The 25,201-nt window shown below is 38.1% G+C and overlaps 1 protein-coding gene across 2 annotated transcripts in view; it reads right to left on the bottom strand.

Moving 5' to 3' along the window:
- LOC143153409 (uncharacterized) overlaps positions 1–25,201 on the bottom strand; it is a 67,795-nt gene that overhangs the window by 3,813 nt on the left and 38,781 nt on the right. Inside the window, exons 4-8 of one of the 2 annotated variants that reach the window (XM_076324531.1) lie at positions 16,929–17,263; positions 14,684–14,887; positions 11,354–11,500; positions 1,633–1,847; positions 752–942 (exon numbers count right to left, since the gene is read on the bottom strand). In XM_076324531.1, the coding sequence (XP_076180646.1) occupies positions 752–942; positions 1,633–1,847; positions 11,354–11,500; positions 14,684–14,887; positions 16,929–17,263 (1,092 nt within the window). The remainder of the gene's footprint in view (positions 1–751; positions 943–1,632; positions 1,848–11,353; positions 11,501–14,683; positions 14,888–16,928; positions 17,264–25,201) is intronic. The other variant, XM_076324541.1, reaches the window with a different exon arrangement.

Genomic DNA, 25,201 nt, shown 5'->3' with positions numbered 1-25,201 from the left:
AAATTGGGGCAACTAACGAAGCGGTCGAGGTTACGTAAGATAATTCTGAAGGAAACAAAAACTACTTCGAATTTTATAATTAATTTTCAGAATAGAATATCTTATTAGAAATCTAAAAATCAATGAAAGCATCTTAATATTTCATAACAAATTGTATTATACTATCTTTTTCTTCTATACTACAAGAAAGAAACAACTCTCGAATAAAAAATTGTACTCAAACTATATTTCGTGAAACATCGAACCCATATCAGAACATTTTTCATTCAAAATTAATTTCCCAAAGTATACGTTTCTTCTCGGAATATATTTTGGAGAACTTCAAGGAACTAGATAACGTAAACTTGCAAGAAACTGTAACGTATTAAAGTATCTTCCTGTTAAAAACGATACAGGATCAAATATCTGTACGATGGATGAATAAAAAGTTCGCGAAATAAAATATCTCGACTGATGGGACTCGAGCTGTTACATCGGACAACTGCGCATCCGTGTTACGCAGCACGTGACTCGCGCGCACCCAGACGAAGGAGTGGGGATGGTTCGGTCTCAGCGGGAAGCATTTGAGCAGCGTGAACACTCGGTTCGCGTAATTCCCTCTATTCTTCTTCCGATTGGTGGAACGAGATTAGCGATGAACATTCTACCAATCGGGAGTCGTTCGGAGCGAGTGTACGCGCAGGCGAAAGAAAACGAAACTGAGCTAACGCAGCGTAGGAAAACTTATAAGGACACCGATAAGCAATATTACTTTGTGTACCGTTGCTCAGAAGGCCCGATGTGAAGCTCTGCGTTGGATACAGTCCTGCCGACAGGGTTGGCGGCACTGTCGTTGGTCCTGCACGCTGAAACGCCTGACTGAAGTTCGGTCTGTACATCGCCGTGGGTGCACCGCCGCTGGCAACACCATTAACGGCCGACGAGCTGACTATCGTCGCCTGGCTGAAAAACGCGAACGAGATTCGTGTTAACGATAAGGTGTAGCATTGATTAGCTCCGCCCGGTTCCGCCTCCAGTTCTCTCACTTTTCGTTTCGTGATCTTTGACCGGGTACGCGACGCTTTATCGGTGACTACTTCGTTGTTACTCCGAATCGGTGAATGGGAGATCACGGAGCGAAAATGAACGTGCGGAGAATTGATTACGAGAGGAGTGCGTAATTTTTCTACCAACTGAACCCCGATTCGGCGCGTAGTCTCGCACGAGTTCTTTATCAATGTTTAATTACAAAGATTCCGATTTTAGCTCGCTTTTCGTTACGATTTACGAGGCTCGCCCAAGCCGTCCCTGATATAAAAATCGCTCTTTTTTTTTTTTTTTTTTTTTTTTTTTTTGCAACCGGACCAATCGCGATTTCGTCACTTGGAAGCGAGAATCATTGACAAGGAATTACTTTGAAGATCCGTCGAGGAGATTTCAGTCACTTTGTACACGAAAGTTTATTTTCGAGTATTCTTAGAATTTTCGTCATCACCCCTACTATTTACCAAAGTGGATTCCTTCGAGTAATGGCTGTTGTTTCGAAAATTTGATCGGTAACGCGCAATTCGGAAAATCTTTCACAGTTACCGTTACTTATTACTCGGATAGAAATTGTTCAAGTCTGGTTTAAAGTTAGTTCATCGGACTGACCTCATGAGACTCTTGTTGTCCGCTGGTGTGAGCAGCTTCGACGCTGGCGCGAGAGATAGGGGTGTAGAAGAGAGGGTGCTGCTTGGTAAGTTCGCCAAACTGGTTAACGGCGCCAGGGACGTTAGCGATGTCGGTGGTGTATCCTCCCTTTTGCCCGGAAGTGATTTCACCGGTGTACTCGAGAAATGCTCCAAACTTGACCGGACGTCCGTTTGCTGCAACCAGATCACGATTTTAGTACCTATCCGCTTTAAATTGCCGATTGAGAATCGATGAGCCTTCGTGTTTTGATGCTCACTCAGGTGATACAATTTTTCACTCGTATGTTCTTTATCCTTAATGGTAATATTAATGGCAATATTAATGGGGAACTGTTTGGGTGATGAAGGTTTTTTTCTGTATAAGTTCACAAATATTTCTCGACTGGTACCGAAGATACATTTTCAAATTTTTATCAGTAATTAAGTGGTTATAAAAATCCCCTAAAATTTACAGTAAAGGGAGCACTAATCTGTTAATATTTAAATAAAAAAAACTTTCGAAAGCTTTTATTTTCGACATTTTTTCTCTTGACTACTGAATCTTTTAGTATTGATAGATAATGTTTTGAAAAGATCTTTGCATAAATGTGAGTGTTACAATTGTCGAGAAATATAATTTTTCACTCGTATGTTCTTTATCCTTAATGGTAATATTAATGGTAATATTAATGGGGAACTGTTTGGGTGATGAAGGTTTTTTTCTGTATAAGTTCACAAATATTTCTCGACTGGTACCGAAGATACGTTTTCAAATTTTTATCAGTAATTAAGTGGTTATAAAAATCCCCTAAAATTTACAGTAAAGGGATCACTAATCTGTTAATATTTAAATAAAGAAAGCTTTCGAAAGCTTTTACTTTCGACATTTTTCCTGTTGGCTACTGAATCTTTTAGTATTGATAGATAATGTTTTGAAAAGATCTTTGCATAAATGTAAGTGTTACAATTGTCGAGTAATATAATTTTTCACTCGTATGTTCTTTATCCTTAATGGTAATATTAATGGTAATATTAATGGGGAACTGTTTGGGTGATGAAGGTTTTTTTCTGTATAAATTTACAAATATTTCTCGACTGGTACCGAAGATACGTTTTCAAATCTTTATCAATAATTAAATGGTTATAAAAATCCTATAAAATTTACAGTAGAGGAATCACCAATCTGTTAATATTTAAATAAAAAAAACTTTCGAAAGCTTTTACTTTCGATATTTCTTCTCTTGGCTGTTGAGTCTTTTATTATTAAAAGATAAAATTGAATAAATGTTTTGGAAAGATCTTTACATAAATATGTGTTGCGATAAGTGTTGTGGAAGTTACACTTGAATCTAACAAAAAAAAATTTTTAATATTGGAATTTGCAATCTTGGCATGTTCAACTTTAGCATCCTGATTTTCCTATAAAAGTAAGTGATATTTTTTGATTTCTTAATTTCGATACTATGTTAATAGTAAATAAGTCCATAAACTTTTAGACTCGCGATTAATAATTCAGAAAATATTCATTGTTAGAAACATTACACTTTGAAATAAGTAATTGTTGCTCGTTGTATAAAAACAATGTGCAAACTGATTAGTCGGATCAATTTTCAATTATTCATTTCCAGATACCGATGTTTATTTTTGTACATATTATAAGTATATTTAGATATAGTTTAACGACACGTTTTAATTTTAATGTTAACCTACAGCCCGTAAGATAACTTTATATATTTATACATATGTGCCATATGATACATCGTTATTAGTCACTATTTATGTCGATATAAAGATTGTTCTCACAATTTAAAATGCTAATAATCGCAAATTCCTCATTTGTAAAAAACATTATATAGGTTGATTACCCTTTAATGCTTTTATTTATTTACAAGGCTAACTAAAAACCATAGATAAAAAATGTAAAATAATAAATTGCTTGTTCTAACTAATCAATTTATAAATTGATATTACAATTAGATTGGTAGGCATTAAATGTGTTTTTGAAGTTTAAATTTCGCGGTATAATACACGATGTGTCCTGTAAATGACGATATTTCGAATGAAATTGTTGAAAATAATCCATGTAAATCTGTACGAGAGACGGTTATACAAATAAATATGTAAATGTTATAAACCAATGTTAGTCATTGTTGGTTCATCACTTGGTACAGGTTGATACAGTGAAGGAGATGGATCTCGTAATAATTGACAGACATTCAAACGCTCGAACGTGTGGAGATAGTCGTTTTGTTGTTCCATAAGAATAAAAAATCCGCTTTTGAAATTACTTGCAAAGGAAAATGGATTTTATTCAACAATTGAAAAGGGTCTAATGAATGAAGAGAAATAGGCACAACATGTGTCGAAACCGTTACTACACTAAAAAAGGTACTGATGATCGTATTTATGATTTGTAACTAAGAAATACATTTAAGATTAACGAAAGGACTTGCATTAGTGAATAGACGAAGTCCGATTGTATAAGATCACGTAAGACTTCAAACCTCAAGAATAACAATCTAAAAGTTCAATGTATTAAAATAGAAAGATCTATTGCACCTTCTCCATTCATCCTCCAGCTGACAGATTTTCATTTCCTAGGCTTTTGGACGATATATATTAAAAATAAATTATTCTAAAACGAAGACTTCGTGAAACTAGTATTTGAAAGAGCTTTTAAACTTTGAATTTCTCGATTTTCATCTAACAAAACTAACCAAACTATTTTATCGTCACAAATAATTCTATATATCGACTGAAAAGATTCACTTCCCTAAACCTGGTACACATTGATTCTTCTAATAATTCAAACTCCATCATTGTACCGCACATACTGTGAGTAATCAACCGATGTAACGATTCACGTATTTACATTTCATATTTCGTACAACGTTACCATTTTTACTAAAAATTCCCTCTCGAGGAATCGATTTTTAGGTTAGCTAACCTGTAAGACTCGCGAAATCGATAAAAAAGAAGCGTGCAAAATCGCGCGAAAATGATCCTTATCGAATTCTCCGATTCGATCGAAGGAAACTAAAATTCGAGGAACCGAATTCAAGATCACCGTTTTAAAAAGTCCAAGATCAACAGAAATTGATCGTTCGTCGACAGTTAGCAAACACATCGTTGACCAAACGAGAATGTTTCGCTGGCAAATCGATTGAAGGCGAATCTATTCAGGTCTCAGCCGCGGCAGAACTTTTGGATCGCTCGGTAAATGGATCATAATCGTTACATTTTACTGCCTCCGCTGATTGGCCGGCTGGTTGGATTCCCCCACCACGCCCACACGCGAAAAGCAACTATCTCGCAGTACACATTTTTTAAGCATTCTGACCCAATTTCCGGGCAGTGGTGATCGAGAATTGGTTTAGCGAGGTTCTCCGCGAGAGCTGGTCCAAGTATCTCGGGAAAAGGCGAACATCATGATAGAGAGATAGATAGAGAGAGAGAGAGAGAGAGAGAGAGAGAGAGAGAAGAGAGCACGTGGCCGTGTACTGGATCCCTCCGGATGTACCTGCTGAATCTGGGCGCGATCGTACACCTGCTTGTGGACTACCCTCAGATTCTTTTTCCTCATGTTTAAACCCTCGGTTCCGTTTCACCGTTCCAGTCACAGTAACATGTCGTTCCGTTCCCTCCGTGGTGGAGCTTCAACTCATCGCGCGCGGGCACACTCACTGGAGTGAACACTCAACCGCGTCGTACGATGTTCACTAGAACTGGCGCGTAACTCGTCACTGACGTTCGTCGGGCTCGATTGTCCGCGGATATTCGAAGAGAACACAGTCACCAAAGCACCACGTGTCATGAGCCCACGGACCGTGAACAGACCACCGATCCTCCGGCGAACAAACGATCCCCCGCATCGGTTCGCGCCGCGATCATCCTCGGTGTCTACTCGGCAGCCTGGTCACCTACCGTGAGAGTGGATGTGAATAGGCTGAGAAAAACCGCCGGCAAAAAAGCCAGGAAGGTGAACGCGAAGAGAGAGAGAAACCGAGAGGCGGCCAGATGTGGCGGGCAGGGACGTCGAGGCGTGAGTAAGCTCTCGCGGCCAAGAAAATTAATTCGAGGAAAGAGAGGAGAGCCCGGCAGAAAGAAAGGGGAGGAACGAAATCGAGAAAGAACGACGGCCCCAGACGAGAGGGGCGCACCGCTGCCCGGGGGCGGGGTGGTAGCACTAACGGCGTGCACGGAGGAATGAAATCGTCAAGAGAGAGGAGAACGGATGTAGGGAGGTGTTTTTATGAAAGGCGAGCAGTGTGCGTTGACGTCAATTATATAGGTGGCCACGGCAGATAGCCGCGTCCGTGCACGAACCCCGGTCTTCTCCTTAATGGGTTAGGTTTAGGTCGCCGGAGAGGTTATCGGTCTCTCCTTCCCTCTCTGTCCCTCCGAGCTGCCTGTATCGCGCGGTCCTCCTCGGTAGGGATTTTCAACGTAGATAAATCGAAACGAGAGACCAACTTCTAGCTTCTCGACTCCGGAGCCGAGAAACAGGGAGAGCGGCGAGCAGACCAGCAGCATTCAAGAGGTCAGAGGGAGGATTAGGTGTGCCAACGACACCGGTACACCGAGCCAACGCGGACGATTACGCACCGGTACTTGAAACCATCGGAAAATTCCATAACCGCGATCAAGCTAAACAAACTATGGATACCTAGGGATCCGCGATCAGGACGACGATGCGTGTACGTTCCCAGCTTATGGAGCCTGTTCGCAACCTAGTTCAATACCCTGGGGTATACAAGGATCTGGAGTTGATTCTACGTGCACGAGTTCCGTCGTCTACTTGCCGCCTCGTGTGACGTCAAGCCGCAATATAGTCACGTTCCTTCATCGGATATGATCTACCTTTACTCGGTGCTGATCTTTGCTCGGTGCTTCACGAGTATACATCAAGGGACGCTGAGACGTTCGTCACTATGACCTACAAATTCTTGGTGTTCGTAGGGAGTTGCGGAGGATACTCCAAGTTTATTGTACGGATAGATGCTAGCAACTCTTGGTGCTTTTAGAGAGTGTCGAATGTTAAATGTTATTGAGCCAAGATCGAACAACTTTTGATGTTTGTACAGACTACCATTGGAAGATTCTTTAAGTTCGTTGATTGGAAATTCTTGGTGCTTTTAAAGAATGAAATACTACGTGTCACTGAGTCTAGATCAAACAATTCTCGATGCTTTTAGAGACTATCAATGGATTCTTGAAGTTTATTTTATAGATAGAAGCTAGCAACTCTTGGTGCTTTTAGAGAGTGTCGAATGTTAAATGTTACTGGGCCAAGATCGAACAACTCTTGGGATTTATACAGACTACTATTGAAAGATTCTTTATGTTCGTTGATCGGCAATTCTTGGTGCTTTTAAAGAATGAAATACTACATGTCACTGAGTCTAGATCAAACAATTCTCGATGCTTCTAGAAAGTATCAATGAATGCTGGATATTGGTTATTTGGTTATGATCTAGTATCTCTTGGTGTTTGTACAGACTACTGGAAGATTCTTTAAGTGTATTGCTTGGCAACTCTTGGTGCTTTTAAAGAATGAAATACTACATGTCACTGAGTTTAGCTCGAATTCTCGATGCTTCTAGAGAGTATCAATGGATGCTGAATATTCGTTATTTGGTTATGATCTAGTATCTCTTGGTGTTTGTACAGACTACTGGAAGATTCTTTAAGTGTATTGCTTGGCAACTCTTGGTGCTTTTAAAGAATGAAATACTACATGTCACTGAGTTTAGCTCGAATTCTCGATGCTTCTAGAGAGTATCAATGGATGCTGGATATTCGTTATTTGGTTATGATCTAGGAACTCTTAGTGTTTGCACAGAGTATCAGACGATGTCTTAACTTTGTTGCTTAACTATAATCTAGCAACTTTAGGTGCTGCCAGAGAGTATTAGAGGATGTTCATCGACAAAGTTGTACGCTATGCGAAAGACCAGTTAAAATGTAACGACCACATAAAATAATTTTATTTGGTTTGATTAAAAACCGAAAGTCCACGTAAAATATGTTTAATGGTGGAATACAACGCCCGATCGTTTCAACGCGCAGTTTCCCTGGTCAAAGGGTGCACGTTAGGCTTAGATAAGGTGACTACATATAGCCACTCTAGTCTTGGCCTATTTTAAACATTGTTGTGGACGCGTGAAAATGATTAATGCGAGAAAGCTGAAATCTATTACAACTGTCGATTATAAAATATGAAAATATTTCCACACCTGTCACGGTGATTCTTCCAAGATCGTTACGAGGTAAAACGACATGAAAATAGAATGACTGGTTTATTAGAACTGAAATATGTAGAATATTTTTGTACTACGTACACAAGGGTCTGGACATGTGAAAAATGATAACTAAACGACTATACAAATTTTGGACCGAATGTAAAAACAGTTAAGTTGTATTTTGTACTCCTAGGCTTTTGTTTAGAAAGAGACTAAAGTATCCAAGGCGATAGACGACGAAGTTTCAACGTACTCTTGTACCATTTATATTTTAAACGTCAACTCACCTAAACGACTCACACCTGTGTTTAAAATTAAAGACGCAACCGTCTACATTCGTACAAACCGTGAGAATTTGCTCAGAGTTCTGAAAACAACGAACTCAAAATTCTAAAACAAATTTCTTCCAAACGAAATACCCATTTTCGATCCATTATTCGACTCGAGCGTTCGAGATGTCACGTACGATAAACTGTCTAATCTCGTACAGTAGAAACACTCGTGAAAGATTTTCGTGCAACAGTATCGATCACTTTTACAATCCCCTTTTCGCGAAGATGAACCGCTACAACGGAAACGCAGCTGTAACTGAGAATCCTTCCATCACACGGGCTCCAATGTTTCTTTTTTCGCTATTGAATCTAGATTCTATCAAGGCACAGATATGAAACCTTGGTCACCTGGAATTTTGAACTGGATTTTCTAAAAAAGAAGAAAAAAAAAAAATGGCAACCTGGTGCGCGTAGATGTTCGTTCTCGTGAACGAGGGATCACCCCTTCAACGGAAATACCTCGAGTCAGCTATTTGCGGCTAGAATTTAAGCGAAATTTCATACGGGTCCGTCGTATTGTGGCACGCAATCGGTCCGAAGCTTGTTGACGACTCCTGCCCGTAGAATACATATTTCGATTTTTCCGTCGTTCCAGCGGCACGCGTGGAACGTGGTCAGTGTGTGCGCGCATTGCATCAGAGTGGGAGAGGTGCGCGACCCGCGGGTTATCACCGGCCTCTCTGTGTACCTATATCAATCCTAGCTTCGTTTCACATATCACGCTTTGAAGCGTTGCGCAAGAGCCGCGTCGTTCGGATTTCTACGCACGATAATTTTATGGCCAGAGCCACCAGTTTACGGAAAACTTTATCGTCCACGGTGTTGCGTCAGGAGCCGGTTCGGGATCCCCTCGCGAAACACGAAGCCCACCACTTCGTGTCAGTTATTTCGATTTCAACGCTCCACGTTTTATAAACAATAACAGAGTCCTTCGCGATTTTTTGGACCGAGTCTCGGCGATCGTACGACAAATCGTTTCACCGACGTGAGAACGTTACCGAAATTAACCTCGAAACGAGGGACGATGTAATTACGTCCGCCATCTTGATCCTACGTTGAACAAGCTCTTTCGGGTAAATACAGTTGACGATATTTGAAAGATAATTTTGGGTGTTTTTTTACCTCGAAATGTTATATGTTTCGTTCTGAGGTTTTTTTTTTTAGCAGCATAGATTGCGTAACGAGATTGTTGCTTTTTTGTAAAATATTTACCTTTGTAAGTAAGTGTAATTATAGTCCGATACGAAGTGGCTTTTTATTTTTGAATTTATAGAAGTTGTCTATTATTATCTTTGTTCCCATCACGAATTTTGTATTTATTTTTAGGAAATTTATACAGCGACGGGAACACCGACGAATTAAAAATTGGTAAACTGTTACTGCGTATCGAGTAACTTTTTATCAAACATGGAAATGTCAAATAGATTCGATACCAATTTGATATCTTTACCGATATGTCTCAGTTACAGCAAAAATGAGCGCAGTATCGATACTATCGTAATACTGCTTACATACGTATGTGAAATCTAGTATCGCGAACACAACATTGAACACATTTATTTCATTGAGACATCGTCATTTAGGTCGAGCAATTTATTATTAAACGTTTTCGAATCATCTTCAGAAACTGAATTTATATTTTTGATTATATAGTGCATATAGGGGTTATAAATGTTGACACGATAATCTCTACATCTGTTTCTTCTTTGATGAACTATTATAAATTTTGTCGATGTTATATTTGTCATGTTATAAACATGAGACAAGCGTGATACCATTGAAATATTATGAATCTAACATTAGAATACCATTAATGATTTTTATTAATGTTTAAGAAGGCACGAAAAAGTCACTCAAATTTACAAGAAATAACCATCATATTTGATAAAATATAATACAATGAAATTCTTCATTTTTAAATTTTTAATTTTTATATTTTGATTACATCGTTAACACAATCAACACATCATCTTTGACGTTTAGGTTCGAAAATTTTATCGATTAAGTACACAAAGCGTTGCAAAGGATGTGTATTATTCTAAACTTTAAGCAATCCTCACACACGGTTATGAACTTTCGTTGAATTTATTGTCACGTCCACGCATAACAAATATAAGTAGTTTTGCAGTATCAAGTCACTTGATTTCTTACATTGTGCATTTATAATAAACGGTTTACCATTGATTGAAAGTATATCGATAATCATTGTTGTGTCCTAATTTTCGTAGCAAAAATTTCAAAGTAAAGTGTTCCTTTACGTTTAGTTTCATAATTGGTAAATTTAGAATACATTATTAAATGTTGTTTATACCAATCATTTATATTTACTTAGCTTTCTAAGCAATATACAAGTGATCTTACAATGGTGATTAATTGAATTATTTTCGACATTTGAAAAATATAAAAAATTTCGACAAAAATGTTATAATCAAACCTTTCGGAAATTTGTAAATGAAAGCACCAAGGATCTCTGAAGGTCAACTTCATTCTTTTAAATAAAATGTTCAAATCTGAAATTTCCAAGCTACATCTATCCAAAAATTTATAATTACTGATACATACAGCTACTAAATTGTTTACAAAACCGTCGACGTGCTATGGATACAATATTCAAAGCTAAATATCTCGAAAATTAAGTTTAAGTTGCACGTTGTACCTTGATACTTTCATTCTCAAACTTCATCACCCTATCGAATTCTACTGTAAAATTATTTCATTGAAGATACAATATCAAAGAATTGCAATATCATAAAATCTAATATCGCCTAATTATTCCATTAAAGAAAAGAAAATTAACCTTCAAATGTCCTCGGTGCTACCACCTCTAAACGAACACTATTCACCTCGTAATATCCCCCTCTTAATTATAATACGTACTTTCGATCAATTTATACTGAGCACCCAGTATATCGACGGGAGTAACTCGAACCGTACCAAAGAATGTAACAATTTCGAAGAAATTCTATTCAAAAATGCGTGTTCCGTAGAAATATTATTTTCTCTTGGTATCAAGCGCGATCTAACGATCAGGAGATCGTATCAAAAGACAACCAAATACGAAATCACAAAGCTCGATTCGCAGGAACGAAGGCGACGTTCGTGCTCTTTTCATTCTAATTTTACTCACCGTTGCGGCCGGAAGAGTTGGCATAGGCTGTGAGACAGGCTCCAGACCGACTCTCATGCGTTTCGCGTTGTCGCTCTCATTTTCGCAGGCGGTTGCCAAAATTTGCTCAGCCTGCACGGAGGTCAAGTGTGCCGGAGTGGGCCTTGCCTAAAAAGAAATGCCTGCGTCACGTGATCGTCGCATACCGAAAGCTCGAATTTGACTCAGACCTCGGGAATTTTTTGGGCTCGCGCGGATCGACGTGTCACGGTTCACAGAAAACGTTTCTGACAGCGTACGAGATATACACTGTCGACGAGTCGAGACTCTTCGTAACTCTGCAATCGTTGAATCGAATTGTTTTACAAATTTTTATACACTACGAGAGAACTATTCAAAGAAATTGCGTTTCAATCGTTTTTACAAATTTTGCGATACGACGATCGAGAGTGTACCCTGTTCTCTCGAAGATTTCAGATTCTCGTAGTTACGCTCGGTATTGATGAAAAGTTAGAGAATTTATGAAATTTAAATAAATTTTAACTCCCTCGATCGACAGTTCGGACCGTATCTGAATATTCTTCTTAATTGGAACGATTTCGTTCTTAATAAGGTCGAATTGCACGAAATGCTAAACAAGATGTCAATTATAATTGTCAGTGGATGGATGAAGAAAACAAAGTCGAAGAATTATTTCTGTTCGATCATTTTAACCATTTTAGCATCTGTATCTGAAAAATCGGTACGGCAAGGTGCCCGAAACTCCAGTGTAACCAGCTTCGTTATACACTATTATGTGTAATTAGGCTTTGACGAATCTAGGTACAATGGCGTCGCATCATCAGTATTCAGGTACTCCACTAGTCCTGGAAATCTCGGTCGTGTCAATACCCACCTCTCAAACTACTCTACTTGACCAAAAACAGTTACTGAAACGAACCAGCGCGATATTGACACTACACAAATGGGGAATATTTCGTGATAAGATGATAAACTTTACGTTTCAATGAATAATATTCTAGTATTACCAATATGTTCAAACTAACCAAAATTGGAGACACTCTTTCATTCATTTTAATTAAGATACTTAAAGAGACGAACGTACGAATAAAACGAATGTAAATATGAATAAATTTTGACTGTCTTCGAGAAGAAATCAACATCAACAGAACAGATCGGTCACATTTGCGACGCATGATACTTCTGGGCCAAGGTGAATGAGATTTCTAGGTGACGCTATTCTAAGCAACATGCTCGAACTTGTTCGTTTCAGTCTTCTTTAAATCACGAATGTTCGACTGTAAAATGTTCAGATCTGTAGAGTGGAAAAAATATAATGAACCACTTCAGACATACTTGGTTGTGTATAAAATGGTATAGACGAATGTGTCTATTGTTACTCAACAGGAGTTCGAGCAATAATTCAATGTCTATTTTCTTAACATATCAAACTGGTATTCAAAAAGTATGTCTTTGAGCTCTGGACACCCTGCACTCAAGTGTGACACGTTAGTGTTATTAGAATCTCACTATATTCCTCTGATCTAATATACATAACGAGTTAGGAAAGTTTTGTCGTACGCTGATATAAAAAATAGATTCAAATATCTGCTAATTTAATCAAGAACGGTTTCTATACACAGAATGAAATATCAAAAGTTTCAGTATATGCTGAATATTGAATAAAACGAAGATAATATCGTGTAAACTGAAACGTGATTATTCTACACATTTAAATATAGATTATCCGCTAAAAAATATCGCCAAAAAATGTTTAAAAGATTTAAAAAATGACAGGTTTAAGTTGGAGAATAATTCATATCCCAGATGACGAGATAACGTAGTCACTCAAAAATACTGATTAAACAAAATCCTCATACATTGCACAGAAATATTGAAGACACAAGATCCAAATCTATACAAGGTGTTTCTAAAATGACTACTCAGATTCAAGAAACGTAACCTACTCACTGTAGTTTCATAAACTTTCCTTTCCACGTTACAAACCTCGAAAGATGTACATTATTGGAAAACTTTCATCGTTCGAATAAACTGTGCAACATTTAAACATCTTCTACTATCGTTGAAATAGAATAGTGAAATCTAAAGAGTCATAGTTGGACAATGATTAATATCAAGAATGATACCGTATTAATTAAACTCAACGTGGTCTCTTTGCTCGATGAGTTTGCTTCAAACGTTGTCTGAAATGTGCAACTTAAACTAGTTACAACTTGGAAAGAAGATACTTCTGGATAAATGTTTATGCGATCCCTATACACTACGTCACGTTGTTTATATACCAAAGTTCGGTCGCTGATTTTTGAAAACCCTGTATACAAGTTCGAAAAGTCGATTGCTGCAGTGCCCGAGAAAAAGCGAAAAAAAGAAATGTTGACACCTGGTTTCAATGCGAAGTGTACAAAGCGTGACAAACAATACCTGGAAAAATTATATTAAACACAAATGTACGACAAAGCTCTCCTCGTACTCTATGTACAGCATGAAGCCGAGTTGTTTAGTTCTGAAAGGAATGCGGACCCTATTCGTCGGAACTTTTAACGCCGCCTTAGTAATGCCTTCAGCTAAGCGAGGTCTTGTCTAACAGACACGCAACTAATAAGAGGATGTCCCTAATGGGTCCACTAGTGGAGACGCTTACGGATCCCCGAGTGTAATGCTCACTTTTTAACGAGCTTTTGCATAGCGATAGAGCACGAGACGCTGAAGATAATGATATACCGTTTCGGGTGCAGTCGGTTGATAGTTGAAACGATATTTCAGGTGAAACTTTCGAATGGTATCTGTCGTACAATAAGCAAACTTCGCAACAGTGACAGTGACGTGATCGTCAGTGTTCCTGTGCGCGTCACCTATTCAACAACAACGTAAAATCACCCGATCGTAACAACAAAGTCAGACGAGGATCGAAGATAAAATTTGCTTGAAAACAAACTGACCTGTAAAAGTCACCCCGTAAAAGAAAACACCGGAGTATCTAATTGTACCACATCGTAACCGATACGAAGATTATTCGCGACAGGTGAACACGTATTGAAACTTGAATCTTAAATATCATCCGACTTGTCCACCATCCACGCCCAAAAACCTCGTAATCGCGATCCCCAGGATTTTGATCGCTGTGCAAAGCTCGTTAAAAAGTGAGCGTTGCACTTAGGACAGTTCCCTTGTACGTTGCACGCAGACATAGCTAGAGGCTGAGCTAGTGGCATCTCACGGTACTCGAGTGAACTATACGCGCGTAGATCTCCACGCTATGAGTCTCGTGTAGCGAGAGCCAAAGGTCCTAGTAGCTAACAAACTCCACGGTTCAGTGAAACGTGAACTCACCGCGTCCCAGGGTGCACCCTCCCTGCCACGTTTGTTCCTCCGACAGCTCTTCAGGTACGTTCTGATTCTCTTCCTGGCCCTCTCGGCGAACTCTGGGAACTGCCTGGTGCAGCTGTCGATGATCGCCTGTATCTTCTCCTTCGGCTGCTTCGAGATCGGCACGATGCGGTCCAGGTTCTCGTCAACGAACAGCCTGACGAACATCTGTAAGGGGACGCGGACGGACCGCCGCGGAATGAATTAAACGAGCCCGTACACTTCGCTGCCGGCGGAATTAAGAATTTCACTGTGGTGGGGGGCGCACGGGGCCTCTATTAAACTAATTGTAATTAATAAAGGAGATGCTCGCTGGCTCACGGTCATCTGCGGACCCTGGTTGGATTTCAGGTTCCGCGATGGAGGCGGAATAGGGAGGAAACAACCGCGGCTGAGAGCAACGCTGTCGACATCGGCTTCGTAAAATTTTACGACAATTAACGCCTTTTCGGGGAAAGTCCGACACTGGCCGGATCAGCTTTCATTGGATCGCAGCCGCTGCCCGTTTTCTCTTAGGCTGTTTCCTTCCTGTTGGTGAACGCGCGAACAAGTTCGTACACTTTTACGCGGTTGCCGCCAGTAATGGCAGCCGCAATAAACTCGCCATTTCCGGTTTAACGTAACCAGCCTGGAAGGAAATGGCTACAGCGCTTGGATACGGGATCAGTTTCAGGTGTTGCGCCTTCCCCGGGACGTTCATTGGGGGGCAATTAAATCGATACAAGTATCAGCGAATGGTGCAGAACACTCTCAAGAGATTCTGCTTGGTTCTGAGTCCTTATGTAACGCTGTTCGGAGGATCAGAGGATCGAATAATCTGGGTTGGTGATCGGGGGGATATTGGAGGTAGAGGGAGTGTGTCGTTTTCTTGGAACTTTCAACAGTTGGGAACAATAATACAAATTGGAAGTGGACAACGGGGGGATAGGTTGGAAGAGTGATAGTCTCGGTCTGGTTTTAACAGTGGACTCATCGATGTATGTATTCGTGTCGAAGAAAGACATGTAATAGATGAAACTACTCTCCAAGTTTGAGCGAATGTTAATCATGGGATAAACTACGTTGCAAGTAGTATTCTGACCCGATTGAACGACAGTTGTTTAACTGTTGCTTATGGACACAGGGAACTAGTATAGTTTAAAATACTTCGAGTATTATACCGGATAATTTGAAGTTGTTCCAATGTCTAATTCCACTCTGGAAGAAGACACCTAGTAAGTAGGTTTACGTCTATGTTAGGTTCGATAGGCCCGGTTTAATTCGATATGATTTAAATGATAAGTCTAATTTAGATCTATGTTAGAACTGTGTCAAATCTGAGTAAATAAACATTATTGAAATTCAATCGTAAGAATGGACAAAAATCTCACAAGGTTTCCAAACTTATTTTACTCTATTCGATTCTTCATCCTGCATCCCTAATGAAGATCTTACGTATTAATGAATATTCTACGCTGAACAAGTATATTCGTTCCTTTTATCCTAATCTTGCTATACTTGTACAGTAACTATTCGATTACAGTTTTCAACGATACTCTATGAAACTCAAATCGTAACTTCAGGATACTTAATGAATATTCTACGCTGAGCAAGTATATTTGTTTCTTTTACCCAAATCTTGGTATACTTGTACACTAACTATTCGATTACAGTTTTCAACGATACTTAACGATACTCTATGAAACTCAAATCGTAACTTCACGATACTTAACGAATATTCTATACTGAACAAATATATTCGTTCCTTTTATCCAAATCTTGGTACACTTGTACACTAACTATTCGATTACAGTTTTCAACGATACTTAACGATACTATATGAAACTCGAATCGTAACTTCACGATACTTGATAAATATTCTACGCTGAACAAGTATATTTGTTTCTTTTGCCCAAATCTTGGTACACTTGTACACTAACTATTCGATTACAGTTTACAACGATACTTAACGATACTATATGAAACTCGAATCGTAACTTCACGATACTTGATAAATATTCTACGCTGAACAAGTATATTCGTTCCTTTTACCAAAATCTTGCTATACTTGTACAGTAACTATTCGATTACAGTTTTCAAGGATACTCTATGAAACTCGAATCGTAACTTCAGGATACTTGCTCATAGCCAAGGTGTTTCCTCCCCTTTCAATATCTCTCCGTTCCGAAAAAGAAACCGACCGCGAGAATTATGTAAAACTTGCACTCACATTGAAAGCCTTCAGACGCTCCGGGTCATGATGTCTGGGATCCAGTCTCTCGTCGGCATCCTCGTCGTCGTCGTCCTCGTCCTCTTTATTGCCGCTGCTGCTAGTCTCGTCGTGAGCACTCCCCGTCCCTTCGCCGCCCGGTGGACTGGACTCGCGATCGCGGTCCGATCGCGAGGGCGTCGTTGACGAACCCGGCGGCGGCGTCTTCTTCAGTCCCATGGCATACGAAGCCCACAAGGATGCCATGTCCTCGCTGCCAACTCCGGCCACAGCGCCCAAATTAGGAACGGTTCCAGCAGGCATGTCTACTAAATCCGAGGAGCCGTTTCGTGAGTCTGGAAAATCAAAGATCGTGATTATGGTTAATCAGAGAAGTAGGTACAATAACGTGTGAAGAATATTTGTTTTTGAAAGTTGGTATAAAACACTTGGCAATTTCGGAACGATTGAATGGATTAGAATACGTTTCGTGAGAATAGAGAATTAAAGACGACAGATGTGATTATGGTTACTCAGAGAAGTAGGTACAATAACGTTTGAAGAATATTTGTTTTTGAAAGTTGGTATAAAATACTTGACAATTTCAGAGCGATTGAATGGATTAGAATACGTTTCGTCAGATTGGAAAATTAAAGATCGTGATTATGGTTAATCAGAGAAGTAGGTACAATAACGTGTGAAGAATATTTGTTTTTGAAAGTTTGTATAAAATACTTGGCAATTTCGGAACGATTGAATGGATTAGAGTACGTTTCGTGAGACTGGAGAATTAAAGATCGTGATTATGGTTAATCAGAAAAGTAGGTACAATAACGTGCGAAGAATATTTGTTTTTGAAATTTTGTATGAAATTCTTGACAATTTCAGAACGATTGAAAGGATCCGGGGACTGAGTTTTAAATCTTCTCGATACATCTCGATTTCATAAACTGATCTCCAGTGTTCCCTAATATGTGTAATTAATAATAGGTTACATTGGAAAGGTAATATTGTAAATATGTGTCCGAGAACCCATGTCGCGTGATGTCCAGTTTTTAAAAATAAATTTCAAATGATTATCGCAACGCCCCTTAGATAAATACAGTTCTTTTCTAAGTAACTATAAAACCCCCTAGATAGCTACAACGTTCCATAGGTAACTGCAGCGACCCCTAGATAACTGTAGTGCCACTTAGATAACTATAGTGCCACCTAGATAACTGTAGCGCCACCTAGGGCGCCAATCGCACTTTCACCAATCGCGAACATTAGATATCCTGGAGTAGACCGTCTTAGAAATCAGGAAATCATGGAATATCTCGATACGGACTGTAAATTGTTTATTTTACACATAGAGAATAAAACTCGATGACAATATTATTAGACAAATACTTTAATATATATTATCGCTTTTAGCTACAATGTATAATTTCAAATATTCATTGTTCACATAATAGCCACAACTTCTGATTGCTATGCCAACAATGTTTCATATTTGATGAAACACCAGTATGTAATATCAACCGGACAAAAAATTGAAATACTAATAATGGTATCGAACTAAGTATATAGAATATAATTAACTATACATTAATGATTATTACACGCGTAATAATCATTGCACATATCTGCATAAATCTACATCGATTCCAATTGTAAGTGCAAATTAATTCTTCTTTAGTTACGTCCGTAGAAAAAAAAGTGGTATACCCAACAGAAAATACAGTTTCGTTCATAGAATAAACAACAGCTTCCGAACGCGAACAACACTCTTTCATTAAAATAATTTCTTTCACGCCAACGAATTACACCAAACCGTGAAACGGAACGTCCCATTTCGCATTCACAACAACGCACCAACCGAGTTGCGTAACTCGATATTACATCGTAAAGTTTTTCTGTATCTGGAACAGCGTCTGTCAACTTGTTGCGCCTGGCCGCGAAGACAATTCAAATAACTTCTCGGCTTCCCATGGAACTTAGTCGCATCTGTCGATCCGCAACTTTCTTCGTAACTTCATCCCTGCTTGCTAAATAAATCAATAAAACGGCGTTCACTGGTAATAACATAATCGCGAAAGTGTTGCAACATTTGAATCATCCATCGATAAGTGAACAGTTAATTTATTATTTGAAACCAGTAGCAACATAAATTTGACAAACGACCATTTTCGAACGACGAGTTTCAGAAAATTTGAATCGTTATGACTATGTAATATTCTGTAACACGAATAAAACGAGACTAACAATCTGGAAGCAAATTTTCTAATAAATTACCGATTCACAACAACTGTCTATTCTATGCTGATCTAACCTAACGTAATTTTACTCCTCTGCGTGTGACAATCAGCTGAAGTCGAAACTTTGTGGAAATTGAGAGTCCCCTTGAGAGTAAAAATTGAGTTCAAAGTACAATTGTTTGTACTAAATGTAATTATTTCTATTGAAAATATAATTCCTCGTTTCTATGTGCTCTACAAAATGGTTTATTCTTGAGAATCCTAAGGCTTGCTATCTCCGAACTATAAAAACGAACACACCTTAACCCCAAAAACCCAATAGGGTAGTTCACCTCAATTCCTAACCACAAAAGGAAAGGACAACTCCATCTTCCCACGGTCAGATTGAAAACTATTCACTGGTTGGATACGCTATGAAACAACGAGCACGTGGGTGGTATTTATGTTACGAATATAATAACGATGAACGCGAGCTACTTTCAGATCGCGTGACGCTGCTGATTAGGGATGATCGAAGGAGTAGCATTTCGTAAGAACTTCATCGTGCTGGTATCCGAGGGTAAACATGCTGTTGGCATTAGTTATCTCAATTTATAATACAGATGCGACAGAACAAATGATCCTGAGTTGCTGTCACGTGCAAGAGGAAATAATACCGCGAACACGATTGCTTAGAAATTTGCGTTAGTTATTTAGAAAAGAAAATCTATTATTAAGGAGATTTGTTAATTCTTTGTTCAGAATACTTTGCACCGATTTGATCCATTCGAAACACTTCATTTTCCTAACATCTTCCTTTTATTTCACCGACAAGTTTGCAATGTACAGTTCAGTAGAGCTATCACAGGTAGTTCACCGATTTGGAAATTTAACGTCCCATTAAATTATATCAATTAATGTCAAAGATAGCCATTATCAATGCATGGCGTGCAAAGTGTCTTAAGAAATTAATATTAACATTAAAGGCAATTATTATCAATGCATGGCCTGGAAAGTGTCTTAAGGAATTATAACATTTAATATTGTGAAGTAGAGTATGAGGCGACGGATGATTAAATATAGCTAGACGTTTATAGTTGAGTACTTAGGGGTCTCTTGTTTCTTATGAAAATTCAGAAGACTCGTACTTATATGGACGCCGTGTATCAAGTGATGATCTAATCAAATTTGTTCATAGTTCTCTGTACTCTTGTTGGCCTTCGCTTGCGGAGACAAGAAAATATTCTAAGAAAAGTTCTGCCGCAACTAGGCTAGATGCAGGCTATCGATGGTAATTTGGAAAACTAGAGAAATGAATTGTGGAAACACAGCTAACTTTTCCACAAGACGAATCTATTCCTTACAGGATTACCTACGTTTTCAGGATAACATTGGTCTTTAACTTTATTGAAAAAACGTACGTATGAAAACACAGAAACATCGTGAAGTACAACGTTGTCGTACCGGTAGCAAGAACCAGAGGATATCTTAACGGTTCCCAAACGAGCGTGGTTACCAACTTCGAGTTAACCCGTTAAGTCCATTACAAAGTCGTTTCCAAGCTACAAGATAACTCGTCTTCCTCGTTCACAGGTGCATATTATTTGGAAGCATCAGTTCCCATCGCGTCAAATTAGTATACCGTGGATCGCACTTATCTCGATAATATTGACCGAGACCAACCAATACAATATGTTAAAACTTTCAACTCGCAGGATTCACACGTTGAGCCTAGCACTGAAACTGTTTGAATATCGTTATTCAAATATTTGAGTATTCGAATATAATTATTCTACAGTTGGAAGAGTCTTCCATACTGCTGGAAAAATAGTCGTTTGAAAAAGATGGTAGGTTACTACCGAAACATGTGAACATGTTAGTTTCTCTTTGTCGAAAAATTATTTAAAATGTCGCTGATAAAATGTTTGAAATAAAAGTAGAGTTTAAAAATAGGACGATGAATTTAAAGAACTTCATTTTTTAGTCGAAATTGCACTATTCGAATACTATAAGTACTATACACAGCACTATACACATACTATGAGTATCCAGCTACTCGATCTATGTATAGAGTATCCGAATACTCGAGTATACAATCATTCGATTAGAGCATAGCTTGTTCAAGTACTCGAGTATCGAATTATTCGATCAGTGCATAAAATATCCGAATACTGAATTATCCAATGATTCGAGGAATGCATAGAGTATTCGAATACCCGAATATCCAATCATTCGTGCATAGAATATTCGAATACTCCAGTATCCAGTCATTCGTGCATAGAATATTCGAATACTCGAGTATCCAATGATTCGATCAATCCACATAATATTCGAATACTTGAGTATCCTATTATTCGATCAATACGTAGAGTATCCGAAAACTCGAGTATACAATCATTCGATCAGAGCATAGATTGTTCAAGTACTCGAGTATCGAATTATTCGATCAGTGTATAAAATATCCGACTACTGAATTATCCAATGATTCGAGGAATGCATAGAATATTCGAATACTCGAGTTTCCAATCATTCGTGCATAGAATATTCGAATACTCGAGTATCCAGTCATTCGTGCCTAGAATATTCGAATACTCGAGTATCCAATTATTCGTGCCTAGAATATTCGAATACTCGAGTATCCAGTCATTCGTGCATAGAATATTCGAATACTCGAGTATCCAGTCATTCGTGCATAGAATATTCGAATACTCGAGTATCCAGTCATTCGTGCATAGAATATTCGAATACTCGAGTATCCAATCATTCGTGCGTAGAATATTCGAATACTCGAGTATCCAATTATTCGTGCATAGAATATTCGAATACTCGAGTATCCAGTCATTCGTGCCTAGAATATTCGAATACTCGAGTATCCAATTATTCGTGCCTAGAATATTCGAATACTCGAGTATCCAGTCATTCGTGCATAGAATATTCGAATACTCGAGTATCCAATTATTCGTGCATAGAATATTCGAATACTCGAGTATCCAATTATTCATGCATAGAATATTCGAATACTCGAGTATCCAGTCATTCGTGCATGGAATATTCGAATACTCGAGTATCCAATTATTCGTGCATAGAATATTCGAATACTCGAGTATCCAGTCATTCGTGCGTAGAATATTCGAATACTCGAGTATTCGAATTCAATTCGCCGCAGTTTGGAATCACCGAAGTGTTCAAATATTCGAATACAGAGAATGGTAGAGCCAGCCCTAAGTTGCACACGATCCCGAATACGGACCCCTGTTGTTACGGCAGTATTTCCAGCGGCGAATCGACGCGTCGCTTAGGAACGTATCCTTTCCGCCGCGCAAAAAGGCCGACCTGTTTCCAAAACCCGTAATAAGTCTAAGTAGATCCCTTCCACGAGGAGCAAGAAAAAGGCACGCTGTTCCATCGTCACGATCCCAGGAGAGAATGTACGGCAAAGGTGCTTTCACGAGCATATCGGCGAGGACAGGTACAAGTCTGACCGGCAAGAGGCTACACGTGAACCCACGAAGTGTTGCGGATCGTGAGTAGGGAGTGCCGCAGGGGAACCGTAAAAAGGCTGCTCACGGACTTTTGCCTCCTTAGAGTCTCGATTAGAAAAGATGAACCCTAGACTCTCTACCACGCGATGCAATTTCGAAATTGGAACGAGTGCGTAATCTAAAACGAAGGTAAACTTGGATTCAACGGAAATCTCGCCTGATTCTAATCCAATTATTCATGAGTTATGTCAGTTAATAAGAGATACGCAGATACAGAACAAAACGAGCAATCAGATTGCTAACCAACGCAAAGGCTTCAGGAAACCTGGTAAAGCTTCGTGAACCTAGACGATTAGAGTTGTTCTACCTGTAGGTGAAGAGTTAGCTGGCCAGATAGTACAACTTAAGGGCAATAGAATTAACCAACCAAACGAGAAAGCTTCAGGAAAGTTTTACGAATCTGGATAAGTAGAGTTGGTCTTGCTCTGGGTAATGACTACAATATCTGAAACGAAAATAGATAATCTTGTATTTAACCCAAATCTCACCTAATCCTAACCCAATTATTCATGAGTTATCTGGTCGGGTAATACGACTTAGGGACAGTAGAACTGGAAATGGATGTACGATAAATTACAGCCTAACCGAACGATTCGGGGATCTTTGTAAACTATCATGGACCTAATCATCTGACCAGAGTTGGTCTAGGTGTGAATGATAACTACGTAGCTTGAAACAATGAAATATATTTGGATCGAACCCAAGTTTCATTGTAATCTAACCCATAGCTACTTATTCATGAGTTATTTACTGATATGACCTAGAAACAGTAGAACTAAGAATGGATACGTAACAAACCGAGCGAATAGATCGCCCAAAAAGAGAGTTCAGAAAATCTGGTAAACTTTCATGGACCTAGTTAACCAGTGTTAATCTAGGCGTAGATGATGAGTGTAATTAATGTTTCTTGTTCTGGAAGCCCGATCCACTCGTTTCATTCGTATACTTAAAAAATAAGACAAGTAGAAAAGGAACAGTTAAAAGTTTATTGCTGATTGCTTTACGTATCTTGAACATAAATTGTAATCAAATATTAACCAGTATCAGGTTTATTATGCCATTTATCCTACCTCCTACGGTTGATCCTAAGTTCACCTTGTAATCATTTACTGTACGTACACGAAGTTTTTAAACCTCCATTGCTTGACTAACGTTAGTCATTTTCACCTGTCCAACATCTGAGAGTATTTATTCACAGTTTCGAATGCAAAAGTAGGCTGAACATTAGCTTTGCTCAAGCAACTCAACATATTTGTTACTCGAGATAGAATAAATCGTAGATAAACTTCATCTCCTTCAACGATGAAAAGATACAAATACAATTTTATTAAAATCTTACGCTGTGAGATTGCATGTAGCCCACTTAAATAACCAATCTTATTTTACAGATGCATATACATTACGAGGGCCTTTTGTTATAAAAGTTAACATTTTTTTTTACTCTCTTGAATTATAATATCTCTCTTAACATTTGGTAAGAAAATAATATGTGGAAAATTTCATATCAATTTAGGATATAATTATACTGTACTATTTAAGAAATATCAACGAATAGTTTTAAATAAACGCACAATTTTGTAATTATATATATGAATAATATTTGTGTATTTATTCTAAAATATACTAATAAGATCAATGAATTATAAGTGTTATGACATAGTATATAATGGAGGAGTCAAGAAACTGTAGGCAGTTAGAGAGGTCATAATCTATTTAATATTATTTATTTACAGTTATATCACAGTTATTTTCTTCTAATTATATAATTAATTACAAAACCTTTGTATTGTATAAGTAGCATACATGTTACGTATCAAATAATTATATAAGTAACTATTAAATATTTATATCGAGGTTAAAAGAATATTCTTAAAACTTAACTTATGTCAAGGTGAAAAATATATAATAAAAAATGAAAAGAAAAAACAATATAATAAATAAATAACAACATGGTATAATATATCTATTAAAATAACATAAAGCTGCATTCTTTGGCACGTGTAGTTCTGATGTGGTACCATTACAAAGTTCGAAGTACTGAACCAAGCTGTAATACATAAATTAGTTAACAATATAATGAATCTTTCACTCCTACGATTTCTCCTTTTATTGATAAAAATTCTTCACCGAATAGAAACATGTTTTTTTTATACATATATATGGTTGTTGTCATTCATATAGTATGGTGGAAAGCTTCAAACACACAAAAGCTATTTCTTCCAGAATAAGTTCCTCCAAGAAAAATAACCATAAGTTAGATGAATTCTGTATAATCACCTCTTGGTTGTTTTTTTTAACATGTTTAAACAAAAGTTTAATTTTAAATTTATTTCCAAAAATTTTACACGTATATAAACATCTTGTGTACCTGTCTGAAAAATGTTTTGAATACAGGAATTTCAAGAGCTGTAGATTTAGATACTTCTGCTTCAAATATGCATCTACACTTCTCAAGAATACTTCATATACATGGTGACAACAGGAAAAGTATAATAAATCTCACCCAACCATTTGCCCCAAAATAACACAAGAA

Source organism: Ptiloglossa arizonensis, chromosome 1 (genome assembly GCF_051014685.1).
Source record: "Ptiloglossa arizonensis isolate GNS036 chromosome 1, iyPtiAriz1_principal, whole genome shotgun sequence".
NCBI classification, from domain to species: domain Eukaryota; kingdom Metazoa; phylum Arthropoda; class Insecta; order Hymenoptera; family Colletidae; genus Ptiloglossa; species Ptiloglossa arizonensis.
Note: the sequence above shows the minus strand (reverse complement) of the source record. Positions and strands in the feature narration are given on the sequence as shown.